The sequence below is a fragment of the Ursus arctos genome, unplaced genomic scaffold, assembly GCF_023065955.2.
Source record: "Ursus arctos isolate Adak ecotype North America unplaced genomic scaffold, UrsArc2.0 scaffold_21, whole genome shotgun sequence".
Taxonomy (NCBI): domain Eukaryota; kingdom Metazoa; phylum Chordata; class Mammalia; order Carnivora; family Ursidae; genus Ursus; species Ursus arctos.
This window is the reverse complement of record NW_026622886.1, coordinates 51,562,169-51,584,524: the sequence shown is the minus strand read 5'-3', so window position 1 is coordinate 51,584,524 and position 22,356 is coordinate 51,562,169. Positions and strand designations below refer to the sequence as shown.

Sequence of the window (22,356 nt, the reverse complement as noted above, 5' to 3'; positions counted from 1 at the left end):
CTGTGATTTAGTCACTCTGGTAAATGATGCTAGCTTTAGGAAAATCTGTGAGAAATATTTGCAGTGTACATTGTTTTGCCCTGTACTAAGGTCCTTCTTCAAGGAGACCCAGTCTTATTTTTATTCAAAGAGCTCTATTTGTTTACTTGCTCAACTCTGGAAATTCTTGAGACAATGTGAATCTCTATTGCTCTTATTTGTCAGATTTTTTTTCACCAGATATAGAGATTTTCTGTTCATACAAATCAAGTAAGACTGTTAATGGCTACCCACTTTTTTCAGTTCTAGAGACACCATGATTAATTATCTAATGCCAGAGTTGTTGTCAGGTCAAACTATTTATTTGCTTATTATGGTATGACACCCATTTTATGTCTGGCCACTAAGTGCTGCCACTTGACCACTGATATGCCAGTTATGCCATCATCCCTATTGAATTCAGGGAGCCAAGTTTGAGACCAGTGCTGTCATTCTTGTCCTACAGCAAATAACAATTATAGAGCTTTTCCAGAATGCTAGAACTTCCTTCATGATTTTATTTTTTATAGCCTTGGTGAAGGGATCGTCCTCTGGATTTTCATGGGGAACATGGTTGGAAACAAGTGAGCAGCATTGCAGTCTCCCTCAGCCTTTGAATGTCTTCTTCTACACTAAACTAAGGAAGTTCTGGCAGATCAACTTCATTCTATGTTTGCTAATTTTGGGTCTAAGTTTGAAGCAAACCAAACAAAGGAAACTGGTAAAGTCTCTTCAACACATCATGCTGGGAAAATTGGAGAACCTCATGCAGAAAGGTAATATTGGACTCCTATCTTATAACATACAAAAATTAACTCAAGATGGATTAAAGATTCAAATTTAAGGCTGCAACTATAAAAGTAGAAGTAAAAACAGGGAAGAAGTTCCTTGATATTAGTCTTCACAACAATTTTCTGGGCATGATAGCAAAAGCCCAAGCAACAAAGCAAAATTAAGTAAGTGGGACTGTGTCAACTTAAAAAGCCTCTTTTTTTAAAAAAAAGATTTTATTTATTTATCTGTGAGAGAGAGAGAATGAGCAGTGGCAAGGGGCAGAGAGAGAGGGAAGCAGACTCCCTACTGAGCAGGAAGCCCAATGTAGGGCTCAGTCCCAGGACCCAGAGATCATGACACGAGCCAAAGGCAGACACTTAACTGACTGAGCCACCTAGATGCTCAAACCAAAAAAGCCTCTTAAAAGCAAAAGAAAATATCAACAAAATGGAAAGGTAACCTGCAGAATGGGAGAGAATATTTTCAAGTTATATATCTAATAAAGAGTTAATATCCAAAATATATAAAAAACTCAGAACTCAATAGCAAAAAAAAAATCTTATTAAAAATGGTCAGAGGTATTATTATTCAACATAGTACTAGAAGTCCTTGCAACAGCAATCAGACAACAAAAAGGGATAAAAGATATCCAAATCGGCAAAGAAGAAGTCAAACTGTCTCTCTTCGCAGATGACATGATACTCTATACGGAAAACCCAAAAGAATCCACTCCCAAACAACTAGAAGTTATAGAGCAATTCAGTAATGTGGCAGGATACAAAATCAATGCTCAGGAATCAGCTGCATTTCTATACACGAACAATGAGACTGAAGAAAGAGAAATTAGGGAATCCATTCCATTTACAATAGCACCAAAAACCATACGTTACCTTGGAATAAACTTAACCAGAGACGTAAAGGATCTATATTCTAGAAACTACAAATCACTCTTGAAAGACATTGAAGAAGACACAAAAAGATGGAAAAATATTCCATGCTCATGGATCAGAAGAATTAACATAGTTAAAATGTCCATGCTACCCAGAGCAATCTACACTTTCAGTGCTATCCCGATCAAAATACCGATGACATTTTTCAAGGAACTGGAACAAATAGTCCTTAAATTTGTATGGAAACAGAAAAGGCCCCGAATCTCCAAGGAGCTGTTGAAAAGGAAAAACAAAGCTGGGGGCATCACAATGCCGGATTTCGAGCTGTACTACAAAGCTGTGATCACAAAGACAGCATGGTAGTGGCACAAAAACAGACACATAGACCAATGGAACAGAATAGAGAACCCAGAAATGGACCCTCGGCTCTTTGGACAAATAATCTTTGATAAATCAGGAAAAAACATCTGGTGGAAAAAAAAGACAGTCTCTTCAATAAATGGTGCTGGGAAAATTGGACAGCCACATGCAAAACAATGAAACTTGACCACTCTCTCACACCACACACAAAAATAAACTCCAAATGGATGAAAGACCTGGATTTGAGACAGGAATCCATCAAAATCCTAGAGGAGAACATAGGCAGCAACCTCTACAACATTGGCCACAGCAACCTTTTTCATGACACATCTCCAAAGGCAAGAGAAACAAAAGATAAAATGAACTTGTGGGACTTCATCAAGATAAAAAGCTTCTGCACAGCCAAGGAAACAGTCAAAAAAACTAAGAGACAGCCCACGGAATGGGAGAATATATTTGCAAATGACACTACAGATAAAAGACTGGTATCCAAGATCTACAAAGAACTTCTCAAACTCAATACGCGAGAAACAAACAAATGAAAAAATGGGCAGAAGATATGAACAGACACTTTTCCAATGAAGATATACAAATGGCTAACTGACACATGAAAGAATGTTCAAAATCATTAGCCATCAGGGAAATTCAAATCAAAGCCACACTACGATACCACCTTACGCCAGTTAGAATGGCAAAAATTGACAAGGCAAGAAACAACAATTGCTGGAGAGGATGTGGAGAAAGGGGATCCCTCCTACATTGTTGGTGGGAATGCAAATTGGTACAGCCACTCTGGAAAACAGTGTGGAGGTCCCTTAAAAAGTTAAAAATTGAGCTACCCTATGACCCGGCCATTGCACTACTGGGTATTTACCCCAAAGATGCAGACGTAGTGAAGAGAAGGGCCATATGCACCCCAATGTTCATAGCAGCATTGTCCACAATAGCTAAATCATGGAAGGAATCGAGATGCCCTTCAACAGATGACTGGATTAAAACCTGTGGTCCATATATACAATGGAATATTACTCAGCTATCAGAAAGAACAAGTTCTCAACATTTGCTGCAACATGGATGGCACTGGAGGAGATAATGCTAAGTGAAATAAGTCAAGCAGAAAAAGACAATTATCATATGATTTCTCTCATCTATGGAATGTAAGAACTAGAAAGATCAGTAAGGGAAGAAAGGGATAAAGAAATGGGGGGTAAACAGAAGGGGGAATGAAGCGTGAGAGACTATGGACTCTGAGAAACAAACTGAGGGCTTCTGAGGGGAGGGATGTGGGGGAATGGGATAGGCTGGTGATGGGTAGTAAGGAGGGCATGTATTGCTTGGTGCACTGGGTGTTATAGGCAGCTAATGAATCATCGAACTTTACATAAAAAATCAGGGATGTACTGTATGGTGACTAACATAATAAAAAAATGTTAAAAAAAAAAGAAAGAACATTGTACGGGAACCCACTTTGCCCTAACATCATCATTCATGAATATGGAAGCATTAACTAAAGTGGTCGTGGAAACCTGACGAAAATGCCACACTTATCTCTGAGACAAAACACTATACAAGGAAAGACCTATGAACATCATCTTTCACGACTAAGGAAGCATTCATCATAGTGGTATGGAAACATGAACATTGTGCCACATTCTTATATGTAATAAAAAATAGCGTCTAGGAACCGTCCTCCAACTAAAGCACCTTCATGCATATGTATCCCTTCTCAAAATAGGGTTTGCAGTCCTAGGGAAAAGTCCACACTGTTTTCTCTAGGAAACTACAGTGTCAAGATAATGTCCACCAGTAACATCATTGATCATGAATAGGGAAGCTTGAATGAAAGTGGTTGTGGAAGCATTAGGAAAGGTCTACGTACATATCTACAAGAAACAACAGTGTATAGGAACCGCCCTCAACTAGCATCACCCTCATGATTCTACATCCCTTCAGAAAATAGGGGGTGTATGAATCTCCAAAGGACCGCATACATATATCTAAGAAACAACAGTGTACAGGAAAGAACCCCTTACAACGGACATCACCATTCACGCATATGGAAACCTGAACTAAGGTGGGGGTGGAATCAGAAGGAAAGGACCACATACCTATCCCTAAACAACACCACTTTACAGAAAAGCATTAACAATTAACATCATCTTTCACGAATATGGAAGCAATAATGAAAAGGTCCTGGAATCTTGAGGACTGTGCCCCATCCTTATTGGTAATAAACCACCGTGTACAGGTAAACACCTTCAACTAATATCAGCCTCCTCAATACTGATCCCTATTCAACATTGGGTGTGTAGGCCTAGGGAAAGGTCCACATACTTATAGCTAATAAACAACGGTGTCAGGATAATGCCCTTCAAGTCACATCAGCCTTCTTCAAGATGGAAGCATGAATCAAGGTGGTTATGGTACCATTAGGTAAGGCCTACGAACATATAACTGAGAAACAACAGTGCACAAGAACCATATTACAACATACAATATCTTTGGTTAATGTGGAATCCCTATCGTAAGTGGTTGTGGCAACGTAACGAAAATGCCGTAAACTTATCTGTTGTTTTCAAAAATTTTCTATGTCATGAACAGAATGTTATCATATTAAATATAATAAAATATTTTCATATATAAATATATATCATGTTCCATTTTTTAATAGAAATATGTGTATATTAGACCATATTTTTTCATTTCTTTTTATCTTAACTATGGGTCTTGATTTGAATGTGTTTGAAAATTATTATCTAAATACTTCTGTACATTTCATTAATGGACTGGATCTTAAAAGGTATTTGTGTCATGAGTGATTTCAGGAATAATAGATAATTAAACCAATGATTACATTTTCCCATGATCATTTATATGTATAGTTTTTATATTTTGAGAAAGTAGATCTAATGATCCAGGAACATTATCTAATTTTGAAATTAAAAAAAACACAGAAAAAAAATACAAGATACATATATTGAGACAATTTAATAAGATTGAAACTTAAGGCTCTCCATGTTTGTTTGTTTGTTTGTTTGTTTTCAACCCTGTTATGGGTCAACCTGAATGACTTTGTTTTAAACATACTTCCACCTTAAGTCATTATTTTATCATTAAGCCATTCTAAGATGCTTTATTTATATATTTTTGGAATTCTGTCTACTACTAGTTATTTACCATAGAAGATATTAACATTATTATTCATTATGCACAGTAGAAGAGATAGGTCAGTGAATCTAAAATCAGTTTGAGAGATGTAGAGCTAAAAAGATTAGTGAAAATTTAAACTCAGGAAGAATTAGTATTCATCACTCCAATCGAAAATCTTTATATTTTCTAAAACTATGCCTTAAGCCTAATCTCTAGACAGTCCTGAGATATGGTAGAGAACATTTCTTTACATTTTGAGCACTCTGAAAACAAACTAAGAGTATTAAGAGTATTATTTTACTCTGCTTGCAATCATCCTTACCTAAAGCTTCTGTAATCTTCTGCTTTTTAATATCTTCTTGCCTTAAAATGACTAAGGTTGTACCAAACTTACCAGTTGGTTTGCCCGTGAATCTAGCAGGTTTAAATTAATTTTTCCAAAATAAATTAGAATGGGTATGGGCTTCTCCATCTGATTATGGTCACAGCCTTGCTTGTGTTCTTTTATCAATTTAGTCTTTCAGAATATAAATAAAATGCCCAATGATTGAAAGATTCTTATTTGTTATTCAAAAAAATCTATGGAAACTCCCATGCTTCGTTTCAAGAAACATCTCAACTTTTGGTCAATTAAAAAACAATATAAAATCCTTTCTCTACTAAAAATGTTTGTCGTACCATGAATACAACATCCATATTATTATTAAGTTGAACATTATTTAAGGTTAAGTGATTGTGGCATTAAGCTATGATTAGAGTCTCTAAAAGGTACAGATAATTCTCCCATAATAATTTCTTTGCAGAAATGGTTTTTTTTTCTAAATATCTCAAATGGAATTTCCTAATTGTGGACTCTATTTCTCGTTTTTAGTACTCTCTTTTTCTCAGTATGGCATAATCAGATTTTCACATTTTAACAAATCTCTATTTATTTTTAATTAGCTGGACATAATTTGAAATTTTTAGTAACAAATGCACTCTTATTTATTAGGACTTTATTCATGATATTATTGACTAAAAACTGAATTAGTGTTTCCATTGAGATAACCTTCCTGGAAATATTCTATTCCTACCAAGTGTCTCCTTGCTTGTTTCAGAATCTGAATTTTAAAAAGCATCAGCTTTTGCCTACATTTAGCTATCACTACTTTTTTACTTTCCGTTCTCTCTTCAACCCTGTTTCATTGGTTTAAAACACAACTCAATAACCTGTGTCTTTCAAATTCTTTTATTTTTATTTTTATTTTTTTAATGTTTTTTTATTATATTATGTTAGTCACCATACAGTACATCCCTGGTTTCTGATGCAAAGTTCAATGATTCATTAGTTGCATATAACACCCAGTGCACCATGCAATACGTGCCCTCCTTACTACCCATCACCAGCCTATCCCATTCCCCCACACCCCTCCCCTCTGAAGCTCTCAGTTTGTTTCTCAGAGTCCATAGTCTCTCATGCTTCATTCCCCCTTCTGATTACCCCCCCTTTCTTTATCCCTTTCTTCCCCTACCGATCTTCCTAGTTCTTATGTTCCATAGATGAGAGAAATCATATGATAATTGTCTTTCTCTGCTTGACTTATTTCACTTAGCAAATTCCTAGCTTTCCAAAAACATGAAACTTCTTTTTTTAAAAAAGATTTTATTTATTTATTTGCCAGAGAGAGAGAGATAGTGCAAGCATGGGGAGCAGCAGGCAGAGGGAGAAGCAAGCTCCCCACTGAGCAAGGAGCCAGATGCAGGACTGGATCCCAGGGCCCTGGGATCATAACCTGAGCAGAAGGCAGACAACTAACTGAGCCACCCAGGCATCCCTGAAACTTCTTTAAAAAAATAGGAAAAGTTTTGGGAAAATAGGTCTTATGAAATGAGAATTAACATAATTGAAATGTAATTTTATATATAAGTTAAACCACCAATTGATATATTCAAGGGGTTAATGTGTCAATAGGAAAATACTTCTCAATGAATTGTTTTGAGTACAGTGTAGAAAGGCAAGATAATATAAATAACAAAGAATTCATAAAACATTGTACCTATGAGATGTTCTGATATATATTTGATTGGATATTCAGAAGAAGAAATTACCTAGAATAGGGAAAAAATTTTTATTAGGACAGTGTGGTTCAAGAGGCAAGAAAGATGCCAGAGTAGGAGGATTCTAAGCTCCCCTCATTCTGTGAAACAACTAGATAACACTGACATCATGGAAGTGATTCAGAATGACCCCAAGTCTGGCAGAACAAACTCCACAACAAGGTAGAGAAGAGGCCACAAGGAAGAGAGTAGGAAGAGTAAAGACAGGTGGGGAGTTAAACAGACCCTGGGACCCACAAGTGGGGAGAAAGGAGAGAAATAGACTATCACAGCAGGGAGCCTGGAAGTGGAAGAGGAATCCCCATAACATCTGGCTATGAAAACCAGAGGGGCAGAAATTCATGAATTCTTACAACCTAGGGGACTAAAAGCCTGGAAATTTAAAGATCAGTGGCTCAGCAGTGGGAGAGCCTGGAGGGCAATAGAAATCTGAGTCCCTGTCCTTAAAGAGACAGGATAACAACCAGCCCTGAAGAGAAGCAGCAGGTTGAAAAATGCCTGGGGTGGGGGAGTTAATGGCAGAGAAGTATGGGGTCTGGACTTTCCTCATCCCTGGAACACAGCTGTATTGAGGTCAGATTACTTGGAACACCCACAAAAATGATCTGAAGATTGGAAGAAGGATTTCCATGGTTGGAGGGAGACAGCATGGCAGGTGTGAAGTGCATGGAAGTGAATTGGGGGACAGAAAATCTGCCATGCTACAGAGGGGAGGGAACCCTTTCCACAGGGAGAGAAAAGAGGGAGAGGGTGACGGGGGTTGAAAGAGTGCAGCATTGTGGTTTCACAAGAAGGAACCTCTCAGACCCAGAGACTGGGGAGCTGGGGAACTGAGTGACACAAGTTTTTTGCAAACAGTGAGCATAGCTCAAATTCTGAGTTTCTGGAAGTGCTAGACTTTCACCAGAGCAGAGCTGTATCCCTGCTTCTGGGGAGAAGGACCGCTCTGGCCAGGGAGGGTGCACAAAGTGGTGTAGGGATCTCAAGGGTCACACGGGGAGAGATCTTTCCCCTTCCCAGAGTACATTTGGAGGATGGTATATATCCTCTCCAAGGACAAAAAAGACCCTTCAGGTGCCAGCAAATGGACTTTCATCTGCAAGGGACTAAGGTGTGCACTGAGGGGGGATAACCTGGTTGTTGATTTTTGAGGTGTCACAGCACAGAATCTGTGAACCAACCAGCCAGGGGACTGGTTTTCTGGGACAAAGAACAGTATTCAGAGCACAGTGAGCCTCTAATCCAGAGGAGGGAGCAGATGGGAACAGTTTGGGCTCCTTTAAGATTTGGAGTTTTGAATCCCACCCACACCAGAGACAAATGCAGGATGGCCCTTGCTTTACTGTGAGGGCTTCCTGAACAGAGGGGGTTTGAGATCCCCTGTCCAAGACTAGACACTGGAGTGTCACTATTTTAACCCTGCTACCACACTGTTGCATATCAGAGAGCAACACGGCAGCCCCCATTGGAGGTGGAAGCCACTTACATCAAATTCTGCCCCCCTGTGCTTGGTAAGTCCTTTCTTTACTGGGGTAGGATTGACAGCACAGCAGGCCTCTCATCCAAAAGAGGAATACAAGCAGGAAGCTGTATTCACCATTTACTGATCTACAGTGTCCAACACCATCTCCTTCAGTTCTGATGGAAATAGGATCAGGTAGTATTTTTTTTTTCTTTTGTTTTATTCTCCCCCCAGACCCTTTAGAATCAGGTTTAAATTTTTTGTTTGCTCATTTGCTTTTCATCTCCTTTCCTCTCTTTAATATTTTTAATTTCTTTTTCTTTAAATAAGACTTTTTTTTTCCTTTTCTTTTTCTTTTTTGCTCTCTTTTTCTTTCTTTTTTTCTGGAATCAAGCTGTAAGTTTGTTTGTTTGTTTGTTTGTTTGCTTGTTTTGTTTTCTTTGTGGTTGTTCTTGTTCCCTTTACTTTTATTTTCAGAACAGGTTTTCTTTCTTCTTCCCCCCCCTTCTTTTCCTTTTCCTTCTTTCCTTTTTTTCCAGGCTTTTTTCAATGAACAAATCAAAGCTCATCTAGATAAAGGTCCAAGCACTCCCCACTGCCAGCATGGAGGAACTCTGCAGAGGACTGACTTTTGGGAAAAAAAAAAACCAGCCAAAATGCAGCAGCTAAGTACAGACAGCATATACCAGAAACACTTTCTGAAGTGCCAGCCCAGGACACTCTATGACCTCTCCTTAATTTAGCATTACCCTGAGGTACAGGAAACATAACAACCTTTCATAACATGCAGAAGATAGAAACTTAGCCAAGATGACAAGATGGAGGAATTCTCCCCAAAAGAAAGGTCAGAAAGATATCACAGCCAGGGACTTGCTCAAAGCAGATATAAGCAATATATCTGAACAGGAATTTAGACCAACTGTTATAACACTATTACCTTGACTTGAAAAGAGCATAGAAGGCACCAGAGAAACCCTTGATGCAAAGGTAAAAGACTGAAAAACTAGTCAGGCTGAAATAAAAAATGCTAAAGCAGGGATTCAAACAGACTGGATATAATCACTATGAGAACCGAAGAAGCAGAGGAGAGCATAGGTGATATAGAAGATAAATTTATGGAAAATAATGAAGCTGAAAAGAAGGGGGAAAGAAAACTATTAGACCACAACAATAGACTTAAGGAACTCAGTGATTCCATGAACCAAAATAATATCCTTAGCATAGGAGTACCAAAAGAAGTACAGTGGGAAAAAGGGGCAGAAGGTTTATTTTTTAAAAATTATAGCTGAGAACTTCCCTAATCTGGAAAAGGAAACAGGCATTCAAGCCCAAGAGGCACAGAGAACTCCCCTCAAAATAAACAAGAACAGGTCAACAGAATGACATAACATAGTGAAATGTGCAAAATACAAAGATAAAGAGAGAATTCTGGAAGCAGTGTGGGAGAAAAGGTCTTTAACCTATAAGGGTAGATACATAAAGTTGGCAGCAGACCCGTCCACAGAGACCTGGCAGGCCAGAAAGGATGGGCATGATATATTCTATGTGCTAAATAAGAAAAATAAGCAGTCAAGAGTACTTTATCCAACAAGACTGTCATTAAGAATAGAAGGAGAGATAAAGAGTTTCCAAGACAAACAAAAACTAAAGGAGTTCATGACCACCAAACCAGCCCTTCAAGAAATATTAAAGGGGAGCATTTGAGCAGAAAGAAAGACCAAAAGTAACAAAGACAAGAAAGGCTAGAGACAATCTTAGGAATGGAGACTTTACAGGTCATATAATGGCACTCACCTTATATCTTTCAATAATTACTCTGATCGAAAATGGACTAATGCTCCAATCAAAAGACATACAGTAACAGAATGGATTAAAAAAAAAAAGACCCATTGATATGCTGCTTACAAGAAAAGTATCTGGGGCATACGGGAAGTTTTATTTACTAATCTGAGAGCATATCCTAGAGGGACACAGATCCCTGGGAGACTCTCCAGGAGCAAATAGGTGACAGGCACCCTTTCTCTCCCCCACCCCCCCCAGCATAAACACAAGGCCACCTGTGGGAACCAGTGCAGTGCCAACATTCACTACGTAACTGCTTATACACTGCCCACCCTGACCATCTTTCCATCTTCAGTGGATCCACTCTTTTCAGTCACAGTTGCCTCAATCTTGGTGCTGCAGGTGCCCCTCCCCAGATTACCACTGCAAACCCTGACAATACAGCATCTCTGGATCTGTGCACTTTGCAGGGCCTCAGTCCTAGTGGTGCTGGTGGGCCCAGTCCCATGGAAGATTTGCACAGACCTTGCCAAAACCCTCCCTCACCAGCCCATTTCCAGTGATGGCAACATTTCCAGGCAAACTTTCCAGGCATTCTGTGCCCCCTTCCTCCAAAATGTTCTTGGCCAGAACCCATTCACATCAGAAACAAGCCTGGCAGGCTGCAAGCAGACCTGACAGGGGCCAGCACCACTCCAAAGTGCTCTAGGATGAGGGGAAGTTAACTACATACCAGTCTGACTGCAGCCCTAGCAGTGGGCTGGGGGAAGACAGTGGACTGATTGCAGCTCCACCCACCAATGAAAGCTTCTCAGAGGACAACACAGGGAAAGTGCCATGCAGTTTGGTGCTACTGCATCTCTGACAAACACCTAGTCTGACTAAACTCAGCCCAAGGCAGCCCCAGATTGATCCACTAACACCATACGGTGGACACAACACTGCCCACAAGACACAAGAGATGATTGGAATGAAGGGAAAAGTGGCCAATATACAACAGCAAGGCACACAGAGCACACATAGGAGATACCCCTCAAGTCCCAGGTTCTGGTGAACAGGGGACACTCCCCTGCAGGTAATACAGGATCTCTTCTTCACAAAGCTATTACTTACAAAAGCAGGAGACTTAGCTGACTTTTCTAACACACAAACACACAAAAACAGAAACAGAGAGTTAGAAAAAATGATGAGACAGAAGAAAATTTTCACAGATGAAAGAACAGGACAACACCACAGCAAGAGACCTAAGTGAAATGGAGATAAGTAATATTCTTGATACAGAATTTTAAGTTATGATCATAAAGGTAATCACTGGACCTGAGAAAAGAGTGGAGGACCTCAGTGAGACCCTTAACAAAAACATAAAAAGGCAACAATCAGCTATGAACAAAATAAATGAAATTTAAACACATGAGATGGAATAAATAGACAAGAGAAAGTACAACAACAAATTGGCCACCTAAAGGACAGAGTAATGGAAAGTAATCAAGCTGGGCAGATGAGAGAAAAAAATATGCAAAATGACAATAGACTTAGGGAACTCAGTGACTCCACCAATTGTAATAATATTCGTAGTATAGGGAACTCAGAAGAAGACAGAAAAGGGGACAGAAAATTTATTTGACAAAAGAATAGATGAAATCCTGGAATTCCTAGATCCAGATCAGGAAACAGAAATGCAGATCTAAGTGGCACAGAGATGTCCCAGCGAAATCAACCCAAGGAGCTCCACACCAAGACACATACTAAATAAAATTGCAAAAAATAGTGATAAAGAAAATTTTAAAAGCAGCAAGAGAAAAGAAGGCAGCTACATAAGGCTATCAGCTGATCTTTCAGCAGAAAGTTTGCAGGCCAGAAGAGAATGGCATGATATATTCAAAGTGCTAAAAGAAAACCTGCAACCAAGAATGTTCTATTCATCAAGGCTAACATTCAGAATAGAAGAGGAGATAAACAGTTTGCCAGGTAAAATAAATGTAAAAGAGTTCATGACAACAAAATCAGCCCTGTAAGAAATGTTAAAGGGGACTCTTTGAGTGGAAAGGAAAGTCCATAAGTAAGAGGAAAATGGTAGAAAGTACAAAAGCAGTAAAAATAAGTGTATCTGTAAAATTCAGTCAAGGGATTTACAAATGAAAGGATATATGGTATGACACTCTATACTTAAAACATGAGAGGGAGGGGCGCCTGGGTGGCACAGCGGTTAAGCATCTGCCTTCGGCTCAGGGCGTGATCCCAGGGTTCTGGGATCGAGTCCCACATCAGGCTCCTCCACTATGAGCCTGTTTCTTCCTCTCCCACTCCCCCTGCTTGTGTTCCCTCTCTCACTGGCTGTCTCTATCTCTGTCAAATAAATAAATAAATAAATAAATAAATAAATAAATAAATAAATAAAATCTTAAAAAAAAAAAACATGAGAGGGAGAGGAGGCAAGAATGGGTTCAAACTTAAGCAACCATCAACTTCATATAGACCGCTATGTGCAGAAGCTGTTATATGCAAACCTAATGGAAACCACAAATCAAAAACCAGTAATAGATATGCAAAAAATAAAAAGGAAGGAATCCAAGTATGTAACGAAAGAAAGCCAGCAGACCATGAGAGAAAAGAGTAAGAGAAGAAAGGAACAGAGAAGAACTATAAAAATAACCACAAAGCAAGTAACAAAATGGCAATAAGTGCACACCTATCAATAATTACTTTAAATATAAATGGACTAAACTCTCCAATCAAAGACATAGGGTGATGGAGTGCATAATAAAGCAACTCCCATCTATATGCTGCCTTTAAGAGACTCATTTCAGACCTAAAGACACATGCAGATTGAAAGTGAGGGGGTGGGGAAATATTATCATGCAAATGGATGTGAAAAGAAATCTGGGGTAGCAATGTTTATATCAGACAAAATAGACTTTTAAAAAAGACTGTAACAGGAGACAAAGGACACTATGTAATCCCACAAGAAACAATAACAATTGTAAAGATTTATGCACACAAAATGGGAACACCCATACATACATAAAGCAGTTAGTAAGAAACATAAGGGAACTAATCAACAGTAATACAATAACCGTAGGTGACTTTCACAACCTATTTACATCAATGGTTAGATCAGTGACAGAAAATCAACAAAGAAACACTAGCTTTGATGACACATTGTACCAGATGATTTTAACAGGTATATTCAGAATATTCCAACCTAAAACAGCAGAATACACATTGCTTTCAAGAGCACATTGAATATTCTCCAGAATAGATCACATTTTAGACCAGAAAACAGGTATCAATATATTCACAAAAACTGAAGTCATACCATGCATCTTTTCTAATCACAATGCTATGAAACTAGAAATCAACCACAAGAAAAAATCCAGCAAGAACATAAACACATGGAGGTTAAATAAAATGCTATCAAACAATAAATAGGGCAACCAAGATAGAAAACAGAAAATCAAAAAATACATGGAGGCAAATGAAAATGAAAACACTATGGATCAAATTATGAGATGCAGCAAAAGTAGTTCTAAGAGTAAAGTTTAGAGCAATACAGGCCTACCTCAGAAGCAAGAAAAATCTCAAACAACATAACATTACATGTAAGGAAACCAGAAAAAGAAGGATAAATAAAACACAAACTCTGTGGAAGGAAGGAAATAATAATTAGAGCAGAAATAAAATAGAGATAATAAATAAATAAATAAATAAATAAATAAATAAATAAATAAATAATAGAGGGGGGAGGGAGGGAGGGAGGAGGGAAGGAAGGAAGGAAGGAAGGAAGGAAGGAAGGAAGGAAGGAAGAAGGAGCTGATTTTTTAAAAGATCAGCAAAGTTGAAAAATAACCTTTAGCCAGACTAATCATAAAAAAAGAGGACTCAAATAAACAAAATCATAAATGAAAGAGGAGAAATTACAACTGACACAACAGAAATGCAAAGTTTATAAAGGACTACTATGAAAAATTATATGCCAAAAAATTGGGCAACCTAAAAGAAATGGATGAATTCCTTGAAACAGGTAAACTATGAGAACTGAAACAGGAAGAATTAGAAAATTTGAGTGAACAAACTAGAAGTAACAAAATTAAATCAATAAAAAAAATCCCAAAAAACAAAAGTCCAGGACCAAATGGCTTCCCAGGTGAATCCAAAGAACATTTAAAAAAGAGTTAGGACCTATCCTTCTCAAACTTTTCCAAGAAATAGAAGAGGAAGGAAAGCTTCCAAATTTTGTCTATGAGGCCAGCATTATGCTGATACAAATGCCAGACAAAGACACTACAAAAGAGAAAACCACAGGCCAATATCTCTGATGAACACAGATGCAAAAATCCTCAACACAATATTAGCAAATCAAATCCAAATATACATTAAAAAATTTTTTTCAACATGATGCAAGTCAATCAAACATCATACATCATAACAACAAGGGAAAGGATAAAAACAAAATGATCATTTCAATAGATGCAGAAAAAGCCTTTGAAGGCCAATATTACCTTGATCCCCAAACCAGGCAAAGACCCCCTCAAAACGGAGAAATACAGACCGATTTCCCTAATGAATATGGACGCCAAAATCCTCAACAAGATACTTGCTAATAGAATCCAACAGTTCATTAAAAGGATTATCAATCAGGATCAAGTGGGATTCATACCTGGGATGCAAGCGTGGTTCAATATTCGCAAATCAATCAGCATGATACATCATATCAACAAGAAAAGACTCAGGAACCATATGATCCTCTCAATCGATGCCGAAAAAGCATTTGACAAAATACAGCATCCTTTCCTGATTAAAACCCTTCAGAGTGTAGGAATAGAAGGTACATTTCTCAATCTCAAAAAAGCCATCTATGAAAAGCCTACTGCAAATATTATTCTCAATGGGGAAAAGCTGGAAGCCGTTCCCTTAAGATCAGGAACACGACAAGGATGCCCACTCTCGCCACTATTATTCAACATAGTACTAGAAGTCCTTGCAACAGCAATCAGACAACAAAAAGGGATCAAAGGTATTCAAATCGGCAAAGAAGAAGTCAAAATGTCTCTCTACGCAGATGACATGATACTCTATATGGAAAACCCAAAAGAAGCCACTCCCAAACTATTAGAAGTTATAGAGCAATTCAGTAACGTGGCGGGATACAAAATCAATGCTCAGAAATCAGTTGCATTTCTATACACGAATAACGAGACCGAAGAAAGAGAAATTAGGGAATCCATCCCATTTACAATAGCACCAAAAACCATACGTTACCTTGGAATTAACCAGAGACGTAAAGGACCTTTATTCTAGAAACTATAAATCACTCTTGAAAGACATTGAGGAAGACATAAAAAGATGGAAAGATATTCCATGCTCATGGATCGGAAGAATTAACATAGTTAAAATGTCCATGCTACCCAGAGCAATCTACACTTTCAATGCTATCCCGATCAAAATACCGATGACATTTTTCAAAGAACTGGAACAAATAGTCCTTAAATTTGTATGGAACCAGAAAAGGCCCCGAATCTCCAAGGAACTGTTGAAAAGGAAAAAGAAAGCTGGGGGCATCACAATGCCGGATTTTGAGCTGTACTACAAAGCTGTGATCAGAAAGACAGCATGGTACTTGCACAAAAACAGACACATAGATCAATGGAACAGAATAGAGAGCCCAGAAATGGACCTTCGGCTCTTTGGGCAACTAATCTTTGATAAAGCAGGAAAAAACATCCGGTGGGAAAAAGACAGTCTCTTCAATAAATGGTGCTGGGAAAATTGGACAGCTACATGCAAAAGAATGAAACTTGACCACTATCTCACACCATACACAAAAATAAACTCCAAATGGACGAAAGACCTGGATGTGAGACAGGAATCCATCAAAATCCTAGAGGAGAACATAGGCAGCAACCTCTATGACATCGGCCAAAGCAACCTTTTTCATGATACATCCCCAAAGGCAAGAGAAACAAAAGATAAAATGAATTTATGGGACTTCATCAAGATTAAAAGTTTCTGCACAGCCAAGGAAACAGTCAGAAAAACTAAGAGGCAGCCCACGGAATGGGAGAAGATATTTGCAAATGACACTACAGATAAAGGACTGGTATCCAAGATCTACAAAGAACTTTTCAAACTCAATACACGAGAAACAAATAAACAAATCAAAAAATGGGCAGAAGATATGAACAGACACTTTTCCAATGAAGATATACAACTGGCTAACAGACACATGAAAAAATGTTCAAAATCATTAGCCATCAGGGAAATTCAAATCAAAACCACACTGAGATACCACCTTACGCCAGTTAGAATGGCAAAAATAGACAAGGCAAGAAACAACAAATGTTGGAGAGGATGTGGAGAAAGGGGATCCCTCCTACATCGTTGGTGGGAATGCAAGTTGGTACAGCCACTCTGGAAAACAGTGTGGAGGTCCCTTAAAAAGTTAAAAATTGAGCTACCCTATGATCCAGCCATTGCACTACTGGGTGTTTACCCCAAAGATACAGACGTAGTAAAGAGAAGGGCCATATGCACCCCAATGTTCAGAGCAGCAATATCTACAATAGCTAAATCGTGGAAGGAGCCAAGATGCCCTTCAACAGATGACTGGATTAAGAACTTGTGGTCCATATATACAATGGAATATTACTGCGCTATCAGAAAGAACGAGTTCTCAACATTTGCTACAACATGGATGGCACTGGAGGAGATAATGCTAAGTGAAATAAGTCAAGCAGAGAAAGACAACTATCATATGATTTCTCTCATCTATGGAACATAAGAAGTAGGATGATCGGTAGGGGAAGAAAGGGATAAAGAAAGGGGGGGTAATCAGAAGGGGGAATGAAACATGAGAGACTATGGACTCTGAGAAACAAACTGAGGGCCTCAGAGGGGAGGGGGGTGGGGGAATGGGATAGACCGGTGATGGGTAGTAAGGAGGGCACGTATTGCATGGTGCACTGGGTGTTATACACAACTAATGAATCATTGAGCCTTACATTGGAAACCGGGGATGTACTGTATGGTGACTAACATAATATAATCAAAAATCATTTAAAAAAAAAAGAAAAAGCCTTTGACTAAGTATAATATCCATTCATGATAAAGCTGTCAACAAAACAGATGTAGAAGGAACATACCTCAACAAAATATACACCATTTATAAAAACCCACAGCTAACATCACACTCAATTGGGGAAAAAGTGAGAGGTTTTCCCCTAAGGTCAGGATGATGACAAGGATATCCACTATCACAACTTTTATTCTATATAGTAATAGATGTCCTAGTCACAGCAATCAGACAAGAAAAAGGAATAAAAATCATGTAAATTGGTAAAGAAGAAGTGAAACTGACTACTTGCAGATGACATGATACTACATAGCAAAAACCCTAAAAACTCCACCAAAAAAATAGCTAGAACTGATATATGAATTCACTAAGATCACAGGATACAAAATCAATGTACAGAAATCTATTGTATTCTATCCACTAATAATGAGGCAACAGAAGGAGAAACTAAGAAAATAATCTCATTTACAACTACACTGAAAATAGTAAAATACCTAGGAACAAACTTAACCAAGGAGGTGAAAGACCTTACTCTGAAAACTGTAAAACACTGATGAAAGAAACAGAAGATGACACAATCAAATGGCAAGATATTCCATGCTCATGGATTGGAAGAACAAATATTGTTAAAAGTCTTATACTACCCAAAGCAATCTAAAATACAATCTCTATGAAAATAGTAACAGAATTTTTCACAAACCAAAAAACAAAATAAACAAACCCCTAAAACTTGTATGGAACGACAGAAAAACCCAAATAGCCAAAACAAACTTGAAGAAGAACAAAATTGGAGTTATCACAATTCAGACTTCAAGTTATATTACAAAGCTGTAGTAATCAAAACAGTATTATACTGGAAGTAAAAGAGACACATGGATCAATGGAACAGAATAAAAAGCCCAACCAACATTCTTAAAAGGTAAGGAAAGACTAGGGACTTTTCCAAAATAAAGGAGATTAAAACATTATGGTAATTAAATAAAAATGTAATTTTAAATTGTATTATTTTCTATAAGGAAAATTTTTAGTCACTGGTGAAACTTAAATAGGATTGGAGAACTTCAGTTGCTAATGTAGCATTGTTAATGTCCTGACAATAATGGTTATATCATACTTATCTAGATAGCAGAATTTTCTTTTTTGTTGTAAACACATACCACTATATTGAGGAGCAGTTGGGGCATCACATGGTGCAGGAATAAGATATTCGTTGTCTATTTGTTGGGGGTTTTGTTATATTTTATATTGTTTCAAAATTTCAAAAAGTAGCAAAACATTAGATTATTGCCATACACCTCCAATCTGGGGCATAGGTCACAAATTAGTGAAATTCTAACATTGATTGAGGAAGCAAGAGAGAGGTTTCCTTTGGGGATAAACCACCTTAATGAGTAGAAATTGTCATACTGTCCCAGGGCAGTAGAATATCTGAAATTCTTGTTGGCATTAAGTATAGAGTTTAAAATAATTCTAGTTCTCTTTTGGAAGAATATCTGTTTTGTTTTGTAGTTAAATTCAGTTTTGTGCTTAAAGCAATTCACAGTAGCTTTTATTTCTTTCCTTTTTGTTTGTTTTAGTGGTGGTTGTTTTATTTTTTACATAACTGATATTCCTGACATGAGTCTCCAGGGGGCATTTCTTTTTCTTTTCTTCTTCTTTTTTTTCTTTAATTAATCCCCTGTGTCTCTTATCAGCAAAATGATAAAATTGTCTCTTGTGTTAGTACACTATCTGAAGCCAAAATTGCTTGTTACAAAATTTGGATTCCTTTCATATGAGGGATTTCGCAAAACATCTTTTCATTTAGAGCATTACATTTTCATTTAGACTTTTTGTGGAGACATTTACCTTCATCTTAATATATAAGAAAAGAAGACAGAAAATGAATCTTAACCTGGCCTGAAAGAGGATTCTAATTACTTATAATATTTGGATTCTGTCATTTTAATGAGTGTCAGTGGAAGTGAAAGTTATTAACAGATGCACAGAATTTCCAGAATGCGTATCTATTTTTAGATTCTTTCTGCAGAAAAGCTTTGGAATTAAATTTCCTCTTAAATTATTGAATTTTTTGTAATATTATTAGAGGGAGAATATTCATCATTTATTTTTGGCCCCTGTTTCTACCATATTCTTATAGTGGGAAAATTATATGAATGTATCCTAGATATGGTAAGTCACTTAAAATTTGCAAGAAATATCTAGATGATAAATGAAAGCATTCCCACAAGTAAAAGTCAGGTAATCCACTGACTTCTGAACTGTTATTTATTTTTGTGTTTTTATGTAGATGCAATAGTCAAAACTTGATGATTAAATGCAACTAATATGAGAAGACTGATGTATTTGAAATCAAAGAAAAATAATATTTAAGTGAAATGAGATAAAGGAACAGTGGGGACTATTGCATTGGGACAAAGTAACCATATATGTCAGAATATTTTAATCATAGAGAAAATATATAACTGGCATTATTTCTATATTTCACAAATTTTTAAGTGTTTTAATGAGCAAAGAATTTTAGAAGAACCTTACAAATAGACATTGGTATTAATTTTCTGGATGTTACAAGAAATTTTTCAATAATTTTAAAGATATACGTAGAAAATATATTTAGTGTCAAGCTTATGTTCTGTCTCTTTAGAACATTGAAACAGAATTCAGCTCATTTGGAAATGATCAGCTAAAACTTAAATTATCTTTCCACTTCCAATAGGAAAAAAAGAAAAAGATAGTGTTGTTATCATAATTAAGGCTTAATTGGAAACATCAGTTGAGTTACCTATGTTGAACTATGCTGTAGTTTTAAGTATCTTCTGTCTTGTGAAATTAGATCGATTTTTTAAACCTATTTACATTTCTGTTTTTTTTCTGTCTGTACCTTTTTAAAAACTCCTCTTATTTGCAATTCTGAAGTTGTTTTCCTATTCTATTTCATAAGACTCAAGTCTGAAATGAGGAATCAGTCAAGAGAGATTGAGTTCATTCTCCTAGGATTGACCGACGACCCACAATTGCAAATTGTGATTTTTATATTTCTCTTTCTAAACTATGTATTGAGTGTGATGGGAAACTTAACCATCATCCTTCTCACCTTGCTAGATCCCCGACTCAAGACTCCCATGTATTTTTTCCTCCGAAATTTCTCCTTCTTGGAAGCTTCATTGACAACAGTCTGTATTCCCAGATTCCTGATAAGCATCGTGACTAAAAACAAAATAATTTCCTACAATAGTTGTGCATCCCAGTTATTCTTTTTCCTCTTATTAGAAATTACAGAATTTTACCTACTGGCTGCCATGTCTTTTGACCGTTATGTAGCAATCTGCAAACCCCTACATTACCCCATCATTATGAATAACAAAGTGTGTTACCAACTTCTATTCAGTTCATGGACAGTTAGCTTTCTGCTTACATTTCCACCAGTGGCTTTGGGATTGACACTGGACTTCTGTGCTTCCAGAGTAATTGATCATTTCATGTGTGACTCTTCCCCTGTGCTGCAGCTTTCCTGCACTGACACTCATTTCCTGGAATTGCTTTCATTTGTCTTAGCTATTGGAATACTCCTGATCACGTTGCCTTTAGTGATTCTTTCTTACACATATATTATCAAGACCATTCTAAAACTCCCCTCTGCCCAGGAAAGAACAAAGACTTTTTCTACTTGTTCTTCTCATATGATTGTAGTCTCCCTTACTTATGGTAGCTGTATCTTTAATTACATAAAACCAACAGCAAAGGAAAGGGTGACTTTATCCAAAGGTGTAAGTGTTATTTATACCTCCGTTGCCCCTTTATTAAACCCTTTCATTTACACTCTCAGAAACCAGCAAGTGAAACAAACCTTCAAGGACATACTCCAAAAGATTTCCTCTTTTTTCAAAAAATAAAGAGGAAATTTAATTTTTAAACCTTAGTTTAAAAAGTAAATAAAATTTTTGACTTATTTTATATTTATTTAATATGTTCTTCAAATAGTCCATCTAATAATATTTTTTACCTCATAATATTTTAACCACGCATTTAACCACAATGCATCTTTTCCCTCCTACTTCTCTTAATGATCATAATTCCTTTTTGTGCTACAGTATGAGTATTCTCTTGAGTTATCAACACAAATGTGAAATTTCTTTTACTCTACATAACATGGTACTGACCTCCTCAAAAAATGATTTTGAATAGATATTCATCATAGAAATTTTATGGAATTATACAGACATCACTATAACAACATGCACTACTACTGGGACTCTAGGAAGTTCTTCAAATGTCACTCAAATGTTTTCAACAAGGCAAGAAAAAAGGCAGGCTTCAAGTTATAAAAAGCTCATATGTTCTAAAATGTAGCAGAACTTTATCTCATAGGTCATTAGACCTGAAAATTTGAAGTGAATAAGAATCACACACCTGGTTGGTTTATTTAATAGCAAAGACAATATTCTCACCCTTAAAATGCCTTTTTTAAAAAAGATTTTATTTATTCATTTGAGAGAAAGAAAGAGACAGAATGAGCACAAGCAGGAGAAGAGGCAGAGGGAGAGGGAGAAGCAGACTCAGAACTGAGCTGGGCTGGGAGCAGAACATAAGGCTGGATCCCAGGACCTGGAGATCATGACCTGAGCTGAAGGCAGATGCTTGATCATGTGAGCCCCCCTTAAATGTCTTTTTAACTTACCTGGAGTACAATATAGAAACATGGACTGTAGGTGATTCTGATGTAGGTGGTTCCTATGAGAGTTTTCTTTTTTCTT

At 37.2% G+C, this 22,356-nt stretch overlaps 1 protein-coding gene across 1 annotated transcript; it reads left to right on the top strand.

Moving 5' to 3' along the window:
- Positions 1 to 20,526: 20,526 nt before the first annotated feature.
- LOC125282631 (olfactory receptor 6C6-like) lies at positions 20,527 to 21,495 on the top strand. Its single transcript, XM_048218008.2, has one exon. It carries the CDS (start codon positions 20,557 to 20,559, stop codon positions 21,493 to 21,495), a length of 939 nt encoding a protein of 312 aa, XP_048073965.2. The 5' UTR covers positions 20,527 to 20,556.
- Positions 21,496 to 22,356: the final 861 nt, after the last annotated feature.